Genomic DNA, 21,613 nt, shown 5'->3' on the forward strand with positions numbered 1-21,613 from the left:
CTCAACAGAGATTCACAAATGGGGCTACCTAAAACATCACCCTACAGAACCAATAAATGAGTAGACAAATAAATATATTTACCTCTGTAGAATGTCTCTGGTGTTTCTTTGGTCAGCATGCTGAAGGTTTCCTCGGCAGATGGAGGGTGGTATGGTGACCGCAGATCCTTGTAGCGACTGTTCAGCTCAGCTCGGATGTCGTACAGAGTAATGCTCTTATTTCCATACCCCTGAAGAGAGAAATTTGCATATCTTTAAAATACAATAGACCCCTTACATAACATGAAAATGCTACACTGACGCGCACACAAAGAACAGCTATCGTCCAATCATTTGCCTCCATTAACCCACGTGAGGGCACTTTTTGACCCCAGTGAGGGTGCTTTTTGAGCGTGTTATGTCACATGCAAGGGGTCTATTGTTTGTGAGATATCGCCCAAGTTCAGGCCGGACAGCCACTTCAAGGTGAGGGCTACACTGATTTGGGCTGTCACCTACACCTGGAGCTGAAACGAGGTTAGCAATTTCACAGTCCCATGGGAAGTAGGCAAGCTTTTAATAAAGCAATTATGGTTAAGTGCCGTGCTCGGGGGCACAAGTGTCATAACCGGGAACTAGAATGCTCAGCCACATCACACCACCTCAAAAAAAAGGGAGAAAAAGGAAAGAAAAACCAATCAAAAGGTGACACTTCCATTTTGTGGATATGGCAGTATACCCTAAGCAAGTCCCTCTTAGCATGAGGTGAGGCATGCCCATTCGCAAAGCTTAAACAATTGGGTGCTGAGTTAGCAAATAGTGTTGATCAAGATTTACAGATGTTTTATAATCTGCAGGTTACAGGTTCAATTCCAACTCTAGCCATCTTTTCTTTGTTAAACCCAAAGCGATTTGTTTGACAGTCTGAAAGGAGAGAATCACACACACCTGTCTCTCCAGCTCTTCAGCGAAAGCGTCCAGATCCAGATCTTTCAGCTTGTCTGGATTCTCCAGGATCTCCTCGAGGGCCTCGGCCGGGTTGGCATCGTCAGCTGACTCGTCATACTCCAGGGCATCCACAGCCATCTTGCGGGCCCACTCGTAGGTCTCTGGGTGGATACGGGTGCTGTCTAGCACCTCGATGTAGGAATCCGAGCTGTGAAAGTCAAGAACATAAGACAGATGAATTGAGTAATTCCATAGTTCTAGAACCTGAACCTCTCCCCGGTGTTTATACAATTCAGGAGGTTTACAGATTTTGTGCATCAACAGAAATACAATACTACAGGTTTGGACACAATGTGGAATATTTATTGCACCCTCTGGTGGACTGCTGTATACTTCTTTCACGATATTTTGAAAGCTCAAAGAGGTGTAGATATAATCCTATAGTTTGCCCTTTTCAGTGACTAGCCAGCATGACCTGTTAGCATGACCTGTAATTTCACTAGTCTGTCAACTTTTGTATGTGTCCATACTTTTATATCAATATTTTTCAACACTGAACTAGCCAGTGAGACAAGTTGGAGAGAATTCTGACTGGTCCACAAGTGTTTTAAATAGCACTTGGCCAGCTGACCACTGTTCGGGTACTTTTTGTACGACACAAAACTTACACGGTTTAGAGATAAATGATGGTATAAACCTTCCCTTCAAATATAACTTGCTGAGGTGCTGTACTTGTTTTTGAGAAACAAGTTAATTTCTTAAGAAATAATTTTGTCGCAATTTTATTTTGAGCACAACGGATTTATGCAACTCTCCTGAAAACATTGCTCTTGACGACTAATGAAGTTGAAACTTCTACAGGTAAATTATATTACACACATCTTCATTCACGTCATGGCCAAAAACTTGATCTACAAAAGATATCAAAAATCCTTCAAGGGAGAACACTGCTGAAATCACATGCCTGGTTAAAAGATTTGGCTTGGCATGGTATTTACCTGTCTCCTAGCGAGGTTGTGTCAATTCTAATGAAGCCAGCACAGTTAATGAAGACCTTAGGGCCCAGCTTACACACAGTGACTAACAGATTACGATTCTCAAGACGCTGGTTCTGCTGTTTCAATGTCTGATGATACACAAAAAATAAATGAGAGTCAATTAGAGTCAATAAAAGTAAAGTAGGAGTTTAATTAAAGTCAACTTTGGTCTACATCTCAACCATGGCCAAATTTCATAGAGCTGCTTAAGCACAACATTCTGCTTAAGCAAAATAATCAATGCTCAGTAAAATCAGATTACCGGCCAAGACTCCACTCAATTGTTATGCTAAGTAAACAACAGCTAAATACCAGTCACAAGCAATGTATATATGGCATGAAATCTTGGCCAGTAACATGTGTAAAATAAGCAAGCTGTTTTCGTGCTTAACCAACTTGTTTGCTTAAGCAGCTCTATTAATTGGCCCCATGTCAACATTGTTTTTAGACCAAAGTAACATCTAAAGAACATCTACTGTTGACTAGACTGATGGTAGTTTGTTATGTGGACGATGAAAGTGTGACCCTGTACATAGTAGGGCCCTTCTGGCAGGCACGATACTATGGTAAATATGCAACCAGTGTGTCCGACACCAGGGGCCGATTTCACAAAGCAATAAAACTCATCGCAAGACGTTATTGTCAGTATTACCATAGTGATTTGTATTGTGATATCACTTTTTACTAAAGCAACTAGGATTGATTTGCAGTTAAGATCAATCTTAGCTCTTTGTGAACTCGGCCCCTGAATTCTCCCATCAGGATGTCGCTGAGATGTTGAACAACGAGCCATTTCAACAGCTTTATTCTACATACTGCATCTCTTTGGAACTCCTGGTGCATAATTCACTCCATCCTTTACTGTACAATATAGACTGATTTAAGGGGAATATCAATTCCTACTTTCAGCTTCCTCGAATTATTTTCATAACCAATAATGTTTTTTAGCCTTGTTTTGGAAGAACTTGCATTTAATCGTTTTACATTTTTGTTAAGGACTTCAAATCATAAAGTGCTTATCACACATTGATGCAAGGGTAAAACCAAAACTAATAAACTTTAATGTAGTCATTCACACATGTAACGAGACTCACCCTGACGATGGCGTTGCCCTTGCGTGGACCCAATCCACATATGAACTGCACCAAGCTCTGCGTGTGTGGATGCGCAATGGCCCGGTTTACATCAACACCCACCTCGTTGACCCTGTAGATGAACTCCTGCTGCAGGGCCTCCTGGAGCTCCTCTCTGCTCACAGCGTCCTACACATCAGGGAGAAAGACAGACACAGAAGTTTAGTAGAGCGACACTGTGGGCTTGCAGGGTGCAGATTATAGATCGTTACAAATCCTAGAAAGATTCACTCATCCATCGACATCAATCAATAAATCCATCAGTGGTTAAATTTATAAGGCGCCAATCCAACAGTCGGTGCTCATACCGCCGTACAGTAGGCTTTTGAAAAAGGGTGAGATTTAAGAATTTTTATAAAATTTGCTAATAAAGTAGATAGCCTGATGTTCTGAGGAAGATGATTCCACATCCTTGGTGTTGCAAAAGAAAAGGCACGATCTCCCAACTGAGTTTGGTTCTTTGAATGCAAAAAAATTGGGAAGTTTGGGAACAGGAACACATATTTCTGACAGGTTCTTTGTTGGACAATAGGTCAGTGAGATATGAAGTTAAACAGGTGAGGAGGTTGATCACACCAGGAAGAGATGGACTCGACGTTGGAACAAAAAATGATTTTAGTTTTTTAAGTTTAAAAAATGACCTACCTGCATGGGATGAAATTTCAGGCACATGAGATCCTCGTCTGGATTGCACAATCGAGCTAACTCCACCAGAGGGTCCTGGAGCCTACGAGCAGCCGAGATGGCCTGCCGCAACAAGGACGGGTATTTCCTAAACTCCGTCTACAAAAGAAAACACAAGAAAAACAAATATGAAACCAAGGAGGGTTCAGAAGTAAGTTTTCTTTGTAGCTCGCCAAACTAAGGAAACCTGTAAACCAGAACCACCAGGGTTTAACCTCCCACATCTAATTACTGTCATTGTCCTCTCTACAACAAATTGGTGTGATGTTTCCACTACGACATGTAGGATGCTTTGCTGACTATATAATCCAGATTCAAATTCAGATACAAAAAGTTGGTGTTATTTTTTTGTTAGGATACTTTCCTGACTATATAATTCAGATACAAAAAATTGGTGTTATGTTTTCGTTAGGATACTTTGCTGACTATATAATTCAGATTCAAATTCAGAAATTGGTGTTATGATTCCATTAGGACACTTTGCCATCTATAATCCACATTCAGATTCTAATTCACAAAAAACTCTGGAAAAAACTGCCAAGTTAAGATTCAGATACGTACCTCTGCCATGTTGGTTGCAGCGTACACCTCCCCAACGTTGGAGTCTATCATCTGGACGCTAATGGGAGCAATTTGCTGCTCTGCCTCTAGATCAGACACACACTGCTGGATGTCCTTGATCACACCAAGGGTGGTCCTAAAAAATTTGGTCAATATTTCCACAGGTTATTCTTAAATGCGATAGGGGATTTTTTAGACGCTATGTGGTAGCATAAAAAAAATGCTTAAAAGGTAGCAGTAGTTTTGAAAATAAATCCAATATGTGTGTTTTATACATAGAGCTATATATGTTGACTAGAGCGCTAACTTCGTCTGTGTTTTGAAGCCACCCTGGGCGCAGACATGTTTGATGAGTTGCGCGACTACGGAATGATTTCAATTTTAAGAGAACACACATTGACGCGATTTTTTTACATTCAGCGTGTGCGCTTACGTACGCGACTGCGCATTCACGTTTGTCCGCGCTACGAAAACCGTAAGTCCGACTTGATTGACGCACTAAAAAAAGTTAACGCGCATTTTAAACATGACGCACATGCATGCTCGCAGTTTATACGCTCATCAACAGATTGTGCGTTCACATTTGCTGCATTTTTTTGTTCGATGACACATAGAAAAGAACAAACGCACTATCATGCAAATAGCCGTACAATTGCCGTACAAAATTTCAAGCTTTTGTATTGGTTTGTACATAACATTGATGCGCTCACACGGCTTCAAAACCTTCAAAGTGCGTGTATAACGGGGTGTTAGCGCTCTAGTCAATATATATAGCTGTATGGTTTGTACATAACATGCATGCGCCCACACGGCTTCAAAACCTTCAAAGTGCGTGTATAACGGGGTGTTAGCGCTCTAGTCAATATATATAGCTGTATGGTTTGTACATAACATGCATGCGCCCACACGGCTTCAAAACCTTCAAAGTGCGTGTATAACGGGGTGTTAGCGCTCTAGTCAATATATAGCTCTATGGTTTTATCTCATTTCAAAGTGAGCCATGTACATTTATGAATACCAGAAGCTGCAGCTTTGCATAAATTTCATTCATCAATATTTGTTAATGAAAAATAACTCAAACACTGTTGTCAAAACGTTATTTAGTTGTAAAATTTGGTCAGATTGTTAAAAAAAACAACGGTTCTTTTCAGAACCACCCTAACTCATTAGAGATAGTCATTACATGGTGTTACCGCAAACCTTTCTATATCAGATTGTTCATGCTCCAAGCATTGGCCCTTGTAATTAGGGCCTAATTTCATAGCGCTGCTTAACGTTAAGCACATTTTCGTGCCAACCAACTGGTGCTAACTTTAGCACAAAAATGTGCTTAAGCATAAGGGTATTTCACATGTTGGCTTGAAAATTAAGCGGACATCTTCACCTTCACCATGTTACATCATGTATTTTCATACTGTAAACACCGGAAGATTGGCATACCTTTTCGTGTGCCTACGGTTAGCAGTGTATGAAATGGACATCGTGCAGTAAGCAAAAAAAAGTCCTTTAAGCAGCTCTATCATAAAGACTGTAAGCACAAAATTTGCTTAGCACAGAGTAGTATTGCCTAATAGAAACAGGCTACCAGTCAAAATAACATTTAATTTACCTTGTCGTGACTGGCGCCCCACTCAATTATTGCTTACCAAAAATTTTTTGTCAAGCAGGATTTACTGCTTTGTTAAAACAGTTTTGTGAAATTGGGCCCTAATTGCAGAGATCTGCCTTATACCTTGACTCTGTTCCAACCGCGATGACATGAGGCTTCTTGCTGGAGATGAATTCCTTCAGGGAGTCCATGTCGGCCTGCTTCAGGTCCCGATCCCGCTGGTAGAAGCTGTTCTTCCTCCTCAAGAAGTGCGGCAACCTCAGAAAGTCTACCATCTCACCATCGCCGTCTATCACTGCGGCAAAGGCAGCTGAGTCCCTGACGAGAAGAAGTAAGAAGAAAACAAAAATTAAATACAATTTAAAAATTTTTGCTCATGAGAGGTATTGAGGAGAGCATCAGCTGGGCCGAATTTTATTAAGCTGTTTAAGCAGAAAATACTGCATGACAAATTGCTTTGCTAAGCAAAAAATTAATCAGGCAACAGTTACAACAATGTATAAACTTAATGTAATTTTGACTGGTATTCTGTTTCTGTTAAGCAATATTTTTCTGTCCTAAGCAAGTTTTTGTGTTTACAGTCGTGACACCTGTGTCCATAAGCAAGACACAAAGTTTAAAAATTTCAGAACGCTATTTCACGACGAACAGCATGCACCTGCAAAGTTTAGAATTCAATTCTTGCACTGTCCTGTACGGAGCGTGACGCATTGACACTCACAATCACAGTGTGCAATATAAAAACTGGGAGTAGTTTATAGGTTTTTATACCACCCTCCAGTTCGAACATCTGATTGGTACTGGAAGATATTATTATTAATACTCACATCTCACTGGTGAAGGAGAGTCCCATGACCCGTAGACCCATCCGACTGTTCACATCTAGATAGTCATCTTCATCTTCCTCCATCTGTTGATCAACTTGGAATGGCATCACCTTCAGCCAGTCAAACAACTTACGACAACATAGCTGTTGGGTCAACAATCATTTTGGTATGTTTAAAAAGAATTCACACAGCCGGTAGGCTGAGGAATATTTTGTACTTAATCAGTATGTTAAACATGTTAAACGGGTGCTCTAACTCAAACTCATGGTCGAATTCAAATTTGTGATCCACTCATATCATTCCCGAGATGGCGCCGGCTGAAGGCAACCTCTCGCTAAAACTTCTACATATCATTCCCATAGAAAGAGTCTTTGAGATAATGGGGGAAAAACTTCACACTTTTTCTTTCGGATAATCAACTCGGAGAAGAATACTGAAAAAAAAAAATAATAAAAAATAAATAAAAAAAATTCAAAGAGTTGTTCGAGCTGTTGCCGTAAACCTAATGAAATAAATATAATTCAAAAAACAAAATTGACAAAGGTAACACCAACCTTGATGATGCCATCTTTAGCCTCCTGCACTAGTTTGCTCTTGAGCTCCTTAGCCATCTCCCGGTACAGGATCTTATGGAGTGCTGTCTCAATGGCTGCACTCCTCTCCTTGTTCCATTCTTGGACGTTGTGACTGAACTCATCTCGGTAGTACAGCTGCTTGATTTCCTCAAAGTAGGGCGTCGGCTGGTAGCTGTCACTGTAAAATTAAGCGTCACAAAATGTTGGTCTTGTTCGTTTTTTTTTTGTTTTTTTTGTTATGCAAGTCGCCAGATACACAAGGCCTGAAGGCCACTCAGGTGTGGGCTACAATTGTTTTTTTCCAAAGGCCTCTGCCACCTACCCCTAGGGCTGAAACAGGGTTACCCCTTTCACAGTCCATACGAATGTAGGCTTGGGTATCATCAATTTGAAGCCTGGCCAGTAGAGCAGAAGGCACTACCTCCCCAATTTTACGTAGCAAGTGTCACGACCTGGATTCAAACTCACACCCTGCTGATAAAAAACCAGAGCTTGAATCCGGTGCTCTTAACCGCTCGCCCATGACACTGCTAAAACTGCTATTCATGACACTGCTGTTCGTACAGGCGAATACAGGATTGGTGTGATTAAAGGGCAGTAGACACCTGATGTAAATGTCAAAGAAAAATGTTCTCACTAATGAAAGAAAAAAACACCCTTATTCTTGTTGAACAAATTTGTGTGCTTTCAGATACATGTACATGTAAACATGGTAAAAGGCTGCAGACCTGAAGTCTTTTAAATTTGAGTGAGAAAATCCCTCTTTCTCAAAGCTGTTTCTCACAATGTTTGATACTATCAACAGCTCTTCATTGCTACATGTAGTTACCAACATTGCTAGTTTTGAGGGAATGCAGTTCTTAGAAATTTGAATCTGAGAAAGCTTTCAGGCCTTTTCTCAGGCATCTGAAAGCACACAATTTTATGCAACAAGAATTGAGCATTGAAGATCAATTTACCAGTCCTTTATTTATTTCATATAAAAGATACAGATATACGACTGTCAAATGTCGTGGCAATAATTACATGGCAAAATAAAGGATGACACATGCCGTATTATGTGATGGGCTCTACAAAACTAAATTGCTTGTCGCACAACCCACTTTCAAGTACAGGGCTGTTTAGTGATGGAAGGGTGAATTTTTGTTTAATGCTTGTTTAGGGTTTATATTTTCAATTTTTTTCTTGAATAAAAACTTAGTTTTTGATCGATAAAGGTGAATAAAACATGTTCTTTTTGTTCACCCCTTCGACATTAGACATCAATAGTTGAAGTTTTTATTTTCAGATTATGACTTAACCTATTTTTCAAAAGTCATAACTTTTGAACCAAACATCATACAACTGTGTAAGATATGTCCAAATGAAGCTTGTTGTATGCTCTTGTCAGCAATATATAAAACGACATTAAGTTAATTGTCCCACTTGTGACTCATATTCACAGAGCCCATCACATATGTTTCACCCATCAAATGACAAGTATCTATGTGTGAGTTAAAGCCATTGGACCCTTTCGGTAAACAGTACTGTCCAAGGCCCACACTTCGTGTATCACAACTTCTATATCAAATAACAAACCTGTGAAAATTTAGGCTCAATCGGCCGTCGGAGTCAGGAGAAAATAACGGGAAAACCCACCCTTGTATCTGCACGTTTGGCCGTGTTATGACATGTAACTAAAATAAATCCGTAATTCTCGATATCGAGAATTAATATTGTTTTAATGTTTCTAAAAAAGTAAAGCATTTCATGGAATAATATTTCAAGAGTAGTCTTTCACCATTACCTTCTGTAAACCCTGTAAGTTATTTGTAAATCCGAGATATTTTTGATTTTTTTTTCTGTACCGAAAGTGTCCAATGGCTTTAAGTAACAAATAATATTGATTAATCTTTATACCTGCTGCTTTTCTCCAGGTCAATGTCCATGACAATCTTGAGTAGTTTCTCTTCCTCAGCTTGGAGGAGTTTCAGGTACTGGTCTCCCACCAGCTCCTTGACTGGTTTGTTCTTCAGGTATTTACAGCTGTAGCTCGGGTGGGACTCGTCAATTTCCTACGTGAACAAAATCATCAAGGGTACAACTTAATATATTTGTCTCGCTTGATTTGTCTTATAAACTCCACAAAGTGATAACAAGATCTTTAAAGAGCACTAGAGGTATGATAAATAAGCCTGGGCGACTAGTGCGTTTAGTGTCAAAGTCGTGACTAGTAATTGCGTAGTCGAGCCTCGATTACTGTTTTTCAACTACTCGATTAATCGTGTCGCCTCGACTACTACACATTTAGCCTTGCCTACTACAAAGAAAATAGTTGCAACTACCAGTTTGGTGAACTAATAGTGTCACTCACGACTATTCATGACAGCACAATTTACTAATGAAACAAAATCAGACATCAGTGACACAATCCTTCTATCCTTTCAGCGTAAATTTTTACTAATGTGTCTACTGCGGCAAATACTATGCCACAATACATCTTGGGACACAGCAATAAATGGTTAAAGGCATTGTTAAGTGTCACGACCAGGACTTGAACCCACACTCTGCTGATCAGAAACACCAAAGCTTGAGTACGGTGCTCTTATCTGCTCTAGCAGTGGTGAGATTGGACAAATGTGAACATTCCTGAAAAATAGCTTGTAGGCCTTGGCTCCTCGTTAATTGGTCCTTCTTTCAGACGGAAATTTAACTCTGACTTAAAGTACGTAAACTGCGTCAACCATGGTAATTGTGATAGTGTCAAAACAGTTTTGTTCCGTTACCAGTTTCTTGAATGTGATGATCCTGACACTCTCGGTCGGCCACTCAGATCGTTATGCCAATCCTTTTGTTTCATACTTTGTCAATATGGTCTGGGGGTCGTCCGAGAGTGTCAGGGTTATCCTGTCACTTAATAGTTATTCGATTATGTCCCTTTTACTGTAAATTTAATGTACTTTTATCTTTTTATCTGCTCCATTTTCGGAGGTTTTGAGGAAATAAATAAATCAATTAATCTCGACCAAGAACCTCCCAGATGTTGCCAATTCAGGAGATTTACCAGAAAAGCTACAGGTTCGGATATGATGAGGACCTTTCCTTGCTCCCTCTAGTGATATACGATATAGCCCAATGATATATGTGAATCTTTATTTTAAATTTTGTTGACCATCTTCAGAACCTGTGTAATTATTGGTATTTCTATTTTTTTTTTACAGCTTACCTTGATTCCTTTCTTTGTTGGACGCACACTGATCTTCGCTCGCTCGTAGTACGTCTGTCGGACGCACTGACGCACTAACGGGTCGTTGGCTAACTGCAGCGCCACCATGTAACCCGCAGCTTTCATTACTGACTCCTCCGTTGCAAATTTACTAAATGAAAACAAACAGATTATTCATTTATATAAATAATAAGAATAATGGACATTTGTAGTGCGCCATGTCTGTCAGAGACACACTCCCGGCGCCTAAAACAAGGAACTCTGTGTATGACAGTACTTAAAGGCAAGACTGAACAAGTGTGTTTTCAAGCTGGTTTTGAGAAAGTGCACATTAGTCTATTGCGCAAATTCTAAACTAATGTTAAAAATACACATCACATAAACTACACTCCAAAAAGCTCAGAGAGAGCACAGAATGCAGATGATCTACAATCCCGGCCAAATTGGTTTGGCCATCCATTTGCAACATTACAATAAACATTCCCTGTCCACCTCCCTCTTGACAAACATTCTCTCCCCCCTCCCCCACTCAATGTTCCTAGGAGCGTCGAAGACCGCACAATGAGAGACAACATTGAAAGGGGGCACGGGGGCCATGATGAGGGGGCCCAACGAGATATGTGCCGGGCTGTCATAACAAGTGTCCCGTTATTCTGCTACAGGAACTGTATTTTAAAGATCTGTTGCTATGTCTAGTAACCTGGTGCCTACCTGGATATGTATTCCCTAGCTGTCTCGGCAGGCTCCATTGGGTGTTGCTCGGGGTCGTATCGCTGGTAATTATCTCGAAGATTCTCCCCAAACTGCTCAGGGGTCAGACCGAACTTCTTGGCAAGGGCATCTGGGAAAAATGGCAATAATACTCAGTTAAACCATTAATATGCATAATTTTGAGCTTCCGCAGTAATCATTTTCCCTGAAATAAATCAATTCCAGTAAATTCTTGTCCGTCTTTGTACAGAACAAACAAAGCGTAGCACAGTAGGTGCAATACATTGGTTTTCTGGAAGGATATACATGTACACGTCAACTGTCTGACTGACTGCAAAGCTTCCAGTTTGGAAAAATTTGGCGAAGAAATAAAAATTATAGTATGCATCTTGCTCAATGACTCAAGTGTCATGAAAGGACTTTAAAGACACTGGACACTATTGGTAAATGTCAAAGACCAGTCTTCTCACTTGATGTACATGTATCTCAACATATGCATAAAATAACACACCTGTGAAAATTTGAGCTCAATTGGTCGTCGAAGTTGAGAGATAATAATGGAAGAGAAAAAAACCTTGTCACACAAAATTGTGTACATGTACTTTCAGTTGATTGATTTCGGGACACACAACAAAGGGCGCCCTCATGTTTCACACGAACAATTTTGCATAGAAACCTGAAGTACAAATGCAGCAAACTTGAGTCTTACCGAGTCCAGCCTCTTGGCATATGGCGTACATAGACTTCCTGGTGGCCTGCTTGATCTGATGACTGGTACCCTCTTCACCGGTCTCCTCATCCTCTTCAGGTTCCTCAACCTCGACCTCAACCTCCTCCTCAGTGTCCACCTCCTCTTCGATTTCAACCTCCTCCTCAGATTCAGAATCCTCATCCTAAGTAATTATATAGAGATAAATACAGAGTTGACTTTGTTGGCCGACAAAGTATCATGTCAAGCATTGACCCTGCATCATCAACCCATGATATAATTTGGTTGCTTCAATTTTGGAATCCAATTGCACGTGTTTGACTGTAAACTGCATATTTTAGGTGACACATACATGTACACAGTTGGGGGTGCACAGTATCGTCGCGTCAATGCAAAAATGCTGTATCTTGATTTTGCAAAATTTGGGTCTCCCTATTTTGGCAACATCGGTGTGCCAGTCAGAAACCATACAACCATTAACGATACAACCTGGGAAACAGCAGCCAGGTCGATCACCTTAAGGGGATGCAAACTTTGTCATGTTTGTATTTCAGATATTCAGATATCAAATACTAAACCAAAAGGGGAAACTGACAGTTTTAAATGATTTGTGGCTGAACAAAGTCAACTGTTCTTTGTCCAATCCTAAATCATTTAAAACTTACCCAGTCAGTTTCCCTAGTGGTTTATTATTCAAATCATATTACAGAATACTAAAAACAATTAGCCCCTCACCTTCTTCTCTTTCTCTTCGCCATCCTCCTCCCCTTCCTCTTTGTCCTCTTTTTCTTCTTTTTCCTCCTCATCTTCCTCTCCATCCTCCTTGGGTTTCTTCTCCTTAGGGCGGCGTATCGTCCTGGTGACCATCTTCTTGACGGGGCGACGGATAAGCTTGGTCTGGACAGTTCTCTTTTTGCTCTTCTTGTTGGTTCTCTTGAGGGCGTTGTGCATCTTGGGGATGTCCCGTCCGTAGTATAGGAGGAAGTGCATGTAGACGTCCTTCAGTTTATCCATGGAGTCTACCTCCTCGAGCCTGGTGGTATTGAGCGGGAATTTAAGTCAATGCACGCGAGAACGGTTCAAAACTCAAAAACAACATATTCTGTGAAAGTTCAAGTTGTTTATAGGGTGTCATGGATGAGTGGTTTAGAGAATCAAAATGGTGCAAAGGAAATCAGTTTAAAAATCAGTGGCAAATGAACAACCTTTGTGAAAGATGAAGTTGTTTATAGAATGTCATGGCCAAGCGGTTTTTAGCATCAAATTCAATTTCTGGTGGTATCGTGATCAAGGTTTGGGTTTGAATACCAGTCATGACACTTGTGTCCTTGAGCAAGATGCTTATTGACACTGGACACTATTGGTAATTGTCAAAGATTTGTCTTCACAGTTGGTGTATCTCAACATATGCATCAAAGAACAAACCTGTGAAAATTTGAGCTCAATCAGTCGTCCAACTTGCGAGATATTTATGAAAGAAAAAAACACCCTTGTCGCACCATGGTCACATTAAGTTGTGTGCTTTCAAATGCTTGATTTCGAGACCTGAAATTTTAAATCTGAGGTCTCAAAATCAAATTCGTGGAAAATTACTTCTTTCGCAAAAACTACGTCACTTCAGAGGGAGCTGTTTCTCACAATGTTTTATACTATCAACCTCTCCCCATTACTCGTAATCAATAAATGTTTTATGATAACAATTATTTTGAGTAATTACCAACAGTGTCCACTGCCTTTAACTATAGTTGCTTCTCTTTCCCAGGGGTGATAATATGTTCGATATTGTTTATTCAAAAAGCCTTTGAGCTATCAACCCCAATTAACTTTCATCAGGGACACCTTGCCACCTACTCATGGGGCTGAAACAGGGTAAACCCCCTTCACAGTCCGTAATGATGTAGGTATGGGTATCATCTACTATCGGAGCCTGGCTGGTAGAGCAGAATGCCCTTCTGTCTCAACTCTGCTGCTGACAACACCAGAGCTTGGGTTCGGTTTAGGCACTGGACACTTCTTGTCATTACTGAAAACAATTGTTAGCATAAAAACTTACTTCATACTTGATTACAAGTAATGGAGAGCTGTTGATAGTATACAACATTGTGGGAAATGGCTTCCTCTAAAGTAACGTAGTTTTTGAGAAAAGAGGTAGTTTCTCAATTAAATAATAAAGACTTACAGCTGAATTTTTTTATTATTCATCTGAACACACACAAATTGGTGCAACAAGGGTGCTTTTTCCTTCATTATTCTCTTGCAACTTGATGACCAGTTAACATGATTAAGCCCAAACTTCCACAGGTTTGTCACTTAAAGCATATGTTGAGACACAACAAGTGACAATACTGGTCTTTGACAATTACCAAACGTCCAGTGACTTTAACTAGTCCATTCAGCCACGGTTATGATTGAGTAAGGCATTCTAGGGAAAACATATTAGCCCTCTCACCTGTGTAAGTCTGCCTCTGTTAAAGGTCTGATAGAGTCAGGCAGGAGGTCATCCGTACTGATCTGATCAAACTGATATGCCTGCATCTTCTCAAACAGCTTCTTCAAGTTCTCCTTCCGGTTCTTGAGCTGACACCACTGAAGAAGGGACAATACAGTTTATAAAGGGTGTGAGTCATTGAATAAGAAATTATCTGAAATTAAGGCCCTGCCTGGGTGACTAGTGAAATTCACTACTTGACTAGTCGCGCCTCAAATAGTTGCAACTTTGACCCTAGTTGTGACTAATTTGTAATTCCCAAGATGCATTGTAAAATTTGTGCTGAAATTATTGCAGGATTGTGTCACTGATGTCTGATTGTGTTTTGTAAGTAAATTATGGTGTCATGAATAGTTGTGAGCGACACAGATGGTTCACAAAGTAGGAAGTTGCGACTATTTCCGTAGTAGTCAAATATGGGAGTCGCCTATTACTCGATCGCTCGTCATGACTTGGAACACTAGTCCCACTTGTCGCCCTGGCTTAGTCATGTCCAGTTTTGGTTATTGCCGTTGGCAGCAGCAACACTGTTGATTATACTTTAACAGAGATATGGTCACAGCCACTAATAATAACAGTAGCTTCTTTTATTGCACTCATATCTGTCAATCAGTGATGTTTAAGGCGCTTCAACGTTCAGTATTTTCCTGCAAGGTATTGTGGAGCTACATGTATGTTTGGGTAATGGTTTACGAGGTGATGTAGCACAATATGCTGCCGATCAAACCAGGAACACCGGGGCAAACCCCTCATCTATACAATAAGTGCACTGGGTTCTTTTACGTGCATTACACAAGACACTGGACCTACAACTTTATATCCCATCCTAAGGACGTAGCAACAATGATTAAGTGTCTTTGCTCAAGGACACAAGTGTCTTGACTGGGACTCGAACCATCCCTCTGCTGATCAGAAACACCAGAGATTATAGACCGGTGCTCTCATCCACTCGGCCACAACATGCAAGGTGTGCTCTTCTATCCCATGTCAACTCACCTTCTCATCCCAATGGTAAACCTTGTACAGATCATTGAAGTTCAACTCGGGCTCTACGTATTCCTTACGGTAGAAGGCAATGAACGGCACCTAGAAACAGACACAACAACATTTAAATTTTACTTATGTAAGTTTTTGATGTGTTCTGTTTAAAAAAAAGAAATGATATCATAGCATGCAAGAAAAATAGTTAATTAACATCAATCATGTTTTTCCCCAAGATTTGTCAAACCTGTGGAACATTCTTGACCCAAATGCTTGGATGTTTGGTCAAAGCACGCTGAACCGAAACAAGGCCTTCGGAATGTTTGGTACTTTTGCACTAATTTTTAAATACATTGGACACTATTGGTAATTGTCTAAGACCAGTCCTCTCACCTGGTGTATCTCAACATATGCATAAAATAACAAACCTGTGAAAATTTGAGCTCAATTGGTTGTCAAAGTTGCGAGATAATAATGAAAGAAAAACACCCTTGTCAAACAAAGTTGTGTGCTTCCAGATGCTTGATTTCGAGACCTCAAATTCAAAATCTGAGGTCTCGAAATCAAATTTGTGGAAAATTACTTCTTTCTCAAATCTAGGTTACTTCAGAGGGAGCCGTTTCTCACAGTGTTTTTCACTATCAACAGCTCCCCATTACTTGTTACCAATTAAAGTTTTATGCTAATAATTGTTTTGAGTAATAGTGTCCAGTGCCTTTATTTTAATTCCTACTGTGCAATCTGGAGCATTCTATATGGTTTTCTCTTTATTGTTTTTTTGGGGGGAGAAGCCTGAGGAATCTTTAAATTAGTCACTGACCTCAAAGTGTTGGTTACGCATGAAATGCAGGGCCTCTCTGATTCTGTTCTTGGTGCGTGGCGGTTTCCTCTCATAGCCTGAGCCATACCCGCTGTCCTGCTCCGAGCTTTCCTGCATGTTGAGAAAAGAAAAGTTTATGCTAGGTTAAGTACTCTTATGCAATGTCAGTCCCTGAACTTGTCTGACAGTATAAATTAATATCAAGTACTAAACCTAATGGAATCTGACAGTTTTTAAAATGTTTTTTATGCAAGTCGCCAGACACACAAGGCCTGAAGGCTACTTCAAGGTGTAGGCTACAGTTATTTTATTCCAGAGGCCATTGCCACCTATTCCTAGAGCGGAAACAGGATTACCCCTTTCACAGTCCATACGGATGTAGGCTTGGGTATCATCAGTCCGAAACCTGGCCGGTAGAGCAGAAAGCACTAGTAATAATTGAATATCAATCATCTAGTCAATAATAATTCATCAATCATTAATAAATTGCCAATAATCAATCAATAATGCATACCTGATTAGACGTTGGAGGTGTTAAGAAGGCCTGTCTGTAGATCCACTCCGCCTCCTCGTCAAGCTCAGGATCACCTGCCTTGGTGACTGGTACCCGGCGAAGCTGAGACCATCCAAAAACAAAGAGGATGCAGTGAATGATTATTCTTGCTCAACACAGGCAAATGCTTCCCAAATTCACTTCTGAAAATCATCATTTGCTGCACAATATTGGCATTTCAATAGACTGTATTGAATAATCCCTTTGCTGCTAGGAGAGTCGCCATCTTATTGGGCAAACCGTTTGTGCGTCTAAACGCTTACATCAATGAAGCACGCAGCATTCTCAGTTTGATTTCTATGGCACGCATACGCAAACCCCAACACACGCTCATAGGCGCCATGTTTTACAGTGTTTTAGGGCAGGTTTGTGAACGGCAACGTCATTTTCGATACAGTCTATTGCAGTAAATATAATCAGTGCAGTTATTCTGATTAGCAAAGTTGCTGGATCAAATTGTCCCTTGGTAAGGTTTTCAAGTAAGAATGGCAGGTGAGAAACCAAAAGCGAAGAAATCAGCTTAACGCTAAAAATTTGAATGCATGTACAAAGTCCTTTATGGCCTTTGAACTCCCCGTCCCCTTCCTGTCTTGCTCTTTCAACCAAGTCATTTTTTTCTCGAGACAAGTCGTAAGTCATCTTTGTTCAAGTCAGGTCAAGTCAAGTCACAAGTAATTTTTGCTCGATCAGAGTCACAACTCATTTTCCTTAAAGTCAAGTCAAGTCGCAATTCAATGAAATTGGCTAGTCAAGTCTGACTCGGGTCCAAGTCAACGACTCGAGTCGACAACACTGCTCTCTTTGAACGATTGTGAATATGTAGAGTACGAATGAGTAAGACGAACATTACTTTGCACAATTGTAAGACCAAGTCGATCCAAGTCACAACTCGTCTTCCCCCCAAGTCAAGTCAAGTTGCAAGTCAATAAAATTGCCAAGTCCAGTCTGACTCGGGTCAAAGACTCGAGCTGACGACACCTCTCTCTTCGAATGATTGTGAATATAAAGAGTACGAATGAGTAAGACGAACATTACTTGGCGCAATTAATAGACCGTCATGACAAAAAAACCTGAATTGAGCTGATATGAAATTGAGTGTGCATACCTGACATCTCTCTGGTATATCGGTTGCTCTGATCTCACTATCGATATCAGTGAAGTGACCTCTCTCCAAATCACTGGGCTCAAATACCTGAAAGACAGAACAAAGAAAGGGTGTCAATCATATTAACTCTTCACAGAATACAGCGGCCACAGACGCCTAGTGTATGACTACATAACAAGACAGGGATGTAATAGGCTGTTGAGAAAAAAAAAAAGGAACTCTGAGCGCGAAAACATGCGAGCTCGAAAACTTGCGAGCATGCAGCCCAATTATTAACATTTATCTTTAGTTTTAAAAGCCCTACTCTGCAATATGGGGCATTGTTATATGGTTATACCTCCATTTCTTGGGTGGTGGGGGAAATACAGCCAAAACATAATTTCTTTTTTTTGGGCAAAACGAAACCAGAATTCCATTTTAAATTGGAGGAATCACATCCCTGATAATAGTAATACAACCCAATTCTTAAATGGCACTTCATTACAAATGGGGGCGCCTCTACAGGATAATTTTCTTTTCTACTTCATGTAAGTATGTGGAGCTAAAGGTATGACTGCGTTCCCACTACATATATCCACAGTTACGAGATCCTAACCCCTGCAATAGGATTAACCGCAGACGTGAATCGCGGTCGAGTTCCCACTTAAGTATGTATCACCTTAAATTGATCCAAACGGAATTGGATTTAATTAGAACAATCATCAGGCACAAAACAATAAGAGAACTCCAACATACCAAGCTAGTTAGACACCCACGAATGGGACTTCAATTACTATATTGTGTGAAAACAAGCAAAATAAGTGTTAATTTCCAATTCAAATAAAGTACAATCGTCTAAAGTAAGTTGAAAACAGTGGGAATTTGTAATAGAGTGCAGTCAGCTACTTACATCGTAGATGCTTTTCTTGGATGATCTCTTCTTGCCAGCTTTGCGTACTCTCCTCGTTACATCACCAACCTCATCCTCTTCATCCTCATACTATACAAAATAAACAAGAGAAAACTGTCAAGTTAAAAATAACCGAGACACAAAATGAAAGCACCTTGCATTCTCTTTGTGTGAAGGAGAATTTCAAGACTTGGGAAGGTAAATGTGACCCGCTACGTGAAAATGAGTCAGATGTTGATGATTTCAAGAATTAAGTTGTATGCATGGCTGGAAAGAACACACAAGCAGCAGTCATTTTGTATTGTCTAAGCTTTGGGGTGTGTCGCGTTGATGAGTTACTCCCGTTTGAAGCTAGCCAGTACATCTTTTTTTCCCTGAAAAACGAAGTAAAGTGATGTTTTAAACTAACTTTTCACGCAAAAGGATACAAACTAGACGTAATTAAAGTATGATCACAAAATTGTTGTGTTCAATTTTTTTTTCCCCCACATTTAACTGTCCATAACTTAAAAATGCATTGGGTGACATCTGACTAATTTTCACGTAGCAGGTCACAAATGGTGTTTGAAGCCACACTTCCAGCAGCAGCTCACCACGACACTGACACACTCCAACGCACACAGGTACAGCACTTCTATACAATAGAGGACACCTATTGTAATTTCTGTTGTTCCTGTATTAAAGCAATCCCCATTGGTTTAATATACGAATGACTAGTGAGGACACCAGAAAAAAAAAAAAAAACTGACTAGTGAGGACCTGTTGTCCCTTTTGTTTAATGTCCTCGGGCGTAAGGCAATACAAACACACACACCCCAGCAACCATGCTTCACCGGACAAGAACAGCTTGGATCCTTCCTGCGCAAATGTGCATCCCTCAAACAAAAGCTCAACCACCACCAGTATGCCAGTAGTCCAGCATTCTCCTGAAGACGAGCAGAGTATACTGTTCGAAAAGTCAAGACCAAACCGGCTCTTTTCAGAGCCAAGACTCCCTCAAAAAAGATTTTACAAATACTATAAGTCAAGTCTACATACTTATAGTTACTCTTTAGTACTCTAGTATTCATACTTATAGTTACTCTTTTTATTTGGGAAGGTCTTGTTCTTTTTAAAAAATTCCCTAAGGCTCGTTCCTTGTGAACCCTAACCTTATCCAATACTTTCAAAGTCATCCAAAGGATTTGGGACAGAAACACCAGAGTTTAAGTATGGTGCTCTTATCCGCTCCACCACAATTTTCTTTTTGAAGCTCCTTACCAGGAGTGGCTTCTTGGTGGACATAGAGGGCGTTGTAAGTGCGGTTTGGACTAACTGGTCGTTTGGTCTTATCCAATACTTTTAAAGTCATCCAAAGGATTTGGGCAGAAACACCAGAGTTAAAGTATGGTGCTCTTATCTCAGGGTTCGACCTTAACGCTGGTCCGCTGGCCAAATGCCAGTAGAAATCGCGGCGGACCAGCTGAAACACCTTGCCAACTGGTCCGGCTGACCAGTCAAAAATATCGGCAGCGGTACTACAGAACTATGACTATTATTTAAATATTTTTAGGCTCGAATAAAACATAAAAACATTCACTCAAGGTTTGGATAAAACGTAAAAAAATCACCCGAAGTGCCGCTGAACGCTGGCGAACTTCCCACGATAACACATACACATGTACACACAGCGCAAAATCCCATCATGCAACGCAAATGCTTGTAGTCTTCGTATTAGTTCACGTGTGCCAAAAAGTGTAAGAAACATTGATCGCTAGAGGGCGTTTCAGAATATTCGATAGCGTGGGAATAGACGCCCTCTATTGGTGAAAGTACGCGATAGCTTACAAAACTAGCTTCAATCGCCTTGACAAAAGACCACAAAGCAAAACACATTCTGTCAGCAGCAGCATGGTCGTCGTCAACGGAGCAGATTTCCGTGTGGGGAAAAGAGTCTAGCGTGTTTACGAAAAACGAGCGAGACGGTGAGGCTTCATTGAACAAAAATTACAAAGTTAGGATACTCTGGATGAGCAAAAAGGAGTATTTAATTGGGATTAGTTTGGTTCTTCCGTCCTGATTTTGCTTAATTTTTTTGTTATTTGGGGCTTGTTTTTTTTGCGGGCGATCGGTGGGCGATCTAGTTTTGCTCCATGGTTTTATTGGTCAAATATAATGCGCGGTTGCTTCGGGTTTTTTTTGCGGGTTCAAATTTCAAGAAATACTTGGGTTCTCGAATGCAACACCTCCATGGTTTAACAAAGGCGCAGTTGTTTTTGCTGCTTTTAAATGATTTTTTTCTTCACAAAGGCAGACGCCGGCACCGACCATTCCGTACACATAATTAAAAAAATACCGCAAAACGCTGTATGCTTCTCCATGGATGTTGCAACTATTTTGATGTCTACTTTTTTTTTTTTTTTTTTCTGGACGAAAGTGGGAAGATTTTGGGAACTTCGGTTATCGGTACGATGTATTGTGTTTATGAATACTTAATATTAAAAGTACAAACAGGCAATGTTTATACATGATAAAATAACTTAAGCGATCGCACGTAAACCCTCCCCACTGTAGATTTGAAGGCAATACATAAAAAGTTAATATTTTTAACAGTCGGTTTTAAAGTGTTTTTTTTTGTTAAGTAAAACAATAAAAACAAATTCATACAAATGTTCTTCGTACTTGAGAATACTTCAATGTCCAATGCTTACAATAAACCGTAGACTAAAATATTACCTAAATAAAGATCATGTTAAATTTTCCAATTTGCTCTCACAAATAATTTGACCTGTTTTTAAATCAATTTTAATAAGATTATTG

At 40.1% G+C, this 21,613-nt stretch overlaps 1 protein-coding gene across 1 annotated transcript in view; it reads right to left on the reverse strand.

Moving 5' to 3' along the window:
- LOC139938089 (transcription elongation factor SPT6-like) overlaps nt 1-21,613 on the reverse strand; it is a 51,167-nt gene that overhangs the window by 15,713 nt on the left and 13,841 nt on the right. Inside the window, exons 9-28 of the mRNA XM_071933470.1 lie at nt 18,815-18,904; nt 17,926-18,012; nt 16,782-16,883; nt 16,268-16,378; nt 15,463-15,552; nt 14,428-14,564; nt 12,714-13,011; nt 11,979-12,162; nt 11,270-11,399; nt 10,559-10,709; nt 9,253-9,407; nt 7,333-7,531; nt 6,779-6,921; nt 6,075-6,269; nt 4,343-4,478; nt 3,743-3,880; nt 3,059-3,226; nt 1,926-2,053; nt 928-1,135; nt 83-230 (exon numbers count right to left, since the gene is read on the reverse strand). Coding sequence (XP_071789571.1) covers nt 83-230; nt 928-1,135; nt 1,926-2,053; nt 3,059-3,226; nt 3,743-3,880; nt 4,343-4,478; nt 6,075-6,269; nt 6,779-6,921; nt 7,333-7,531; nt 9,253-9,407; nt 10,559-10,709; nt 11,270-11,399; nt 11,979-12,162; nt 12,714-13,011; nt 14,428-14,564; nt 15,463-15,552; nt 16,268-16,378; nt 16,782-16,883; nt 17,926-18,012; nt 18,815-18,904 — 2,998 coding nt within the window. The remainder of the gene's footprint in view (nt 1-82; nt 231-927; nt 1,136-1,925; nt 2,054-3,058; nt 3,227-3,742; nt 3,881-4,342; nt 4,479-6,074; nt 6,270-6,778; nt 6,922-7,332; nt 7,532-9,252; nt 9,408-10,558; nt 10,710-11,269; nt 11,400-11,978; nt 12,163-12,713; nt 13,012-14,427; nt 14,565-15,462; nt 15,553-16,267; nt 16,379-16,781; nt 16,884-17,925; nt 18,013-18,814; nt 18,905-21,613) is intronic.

Source organism: Asterias amurensis, chromosome 6, assembly GCF_032118995.1.
Source record: "Asterias amurensis chromosome 6, ASM3211899v1".
NCBI classification, from domain to species: Eukaryota; Metazoa; Echinodermata; class Asteroidea; order Forcipulatida; family Asteriidae; genus Asterias; species Asterias amurensis.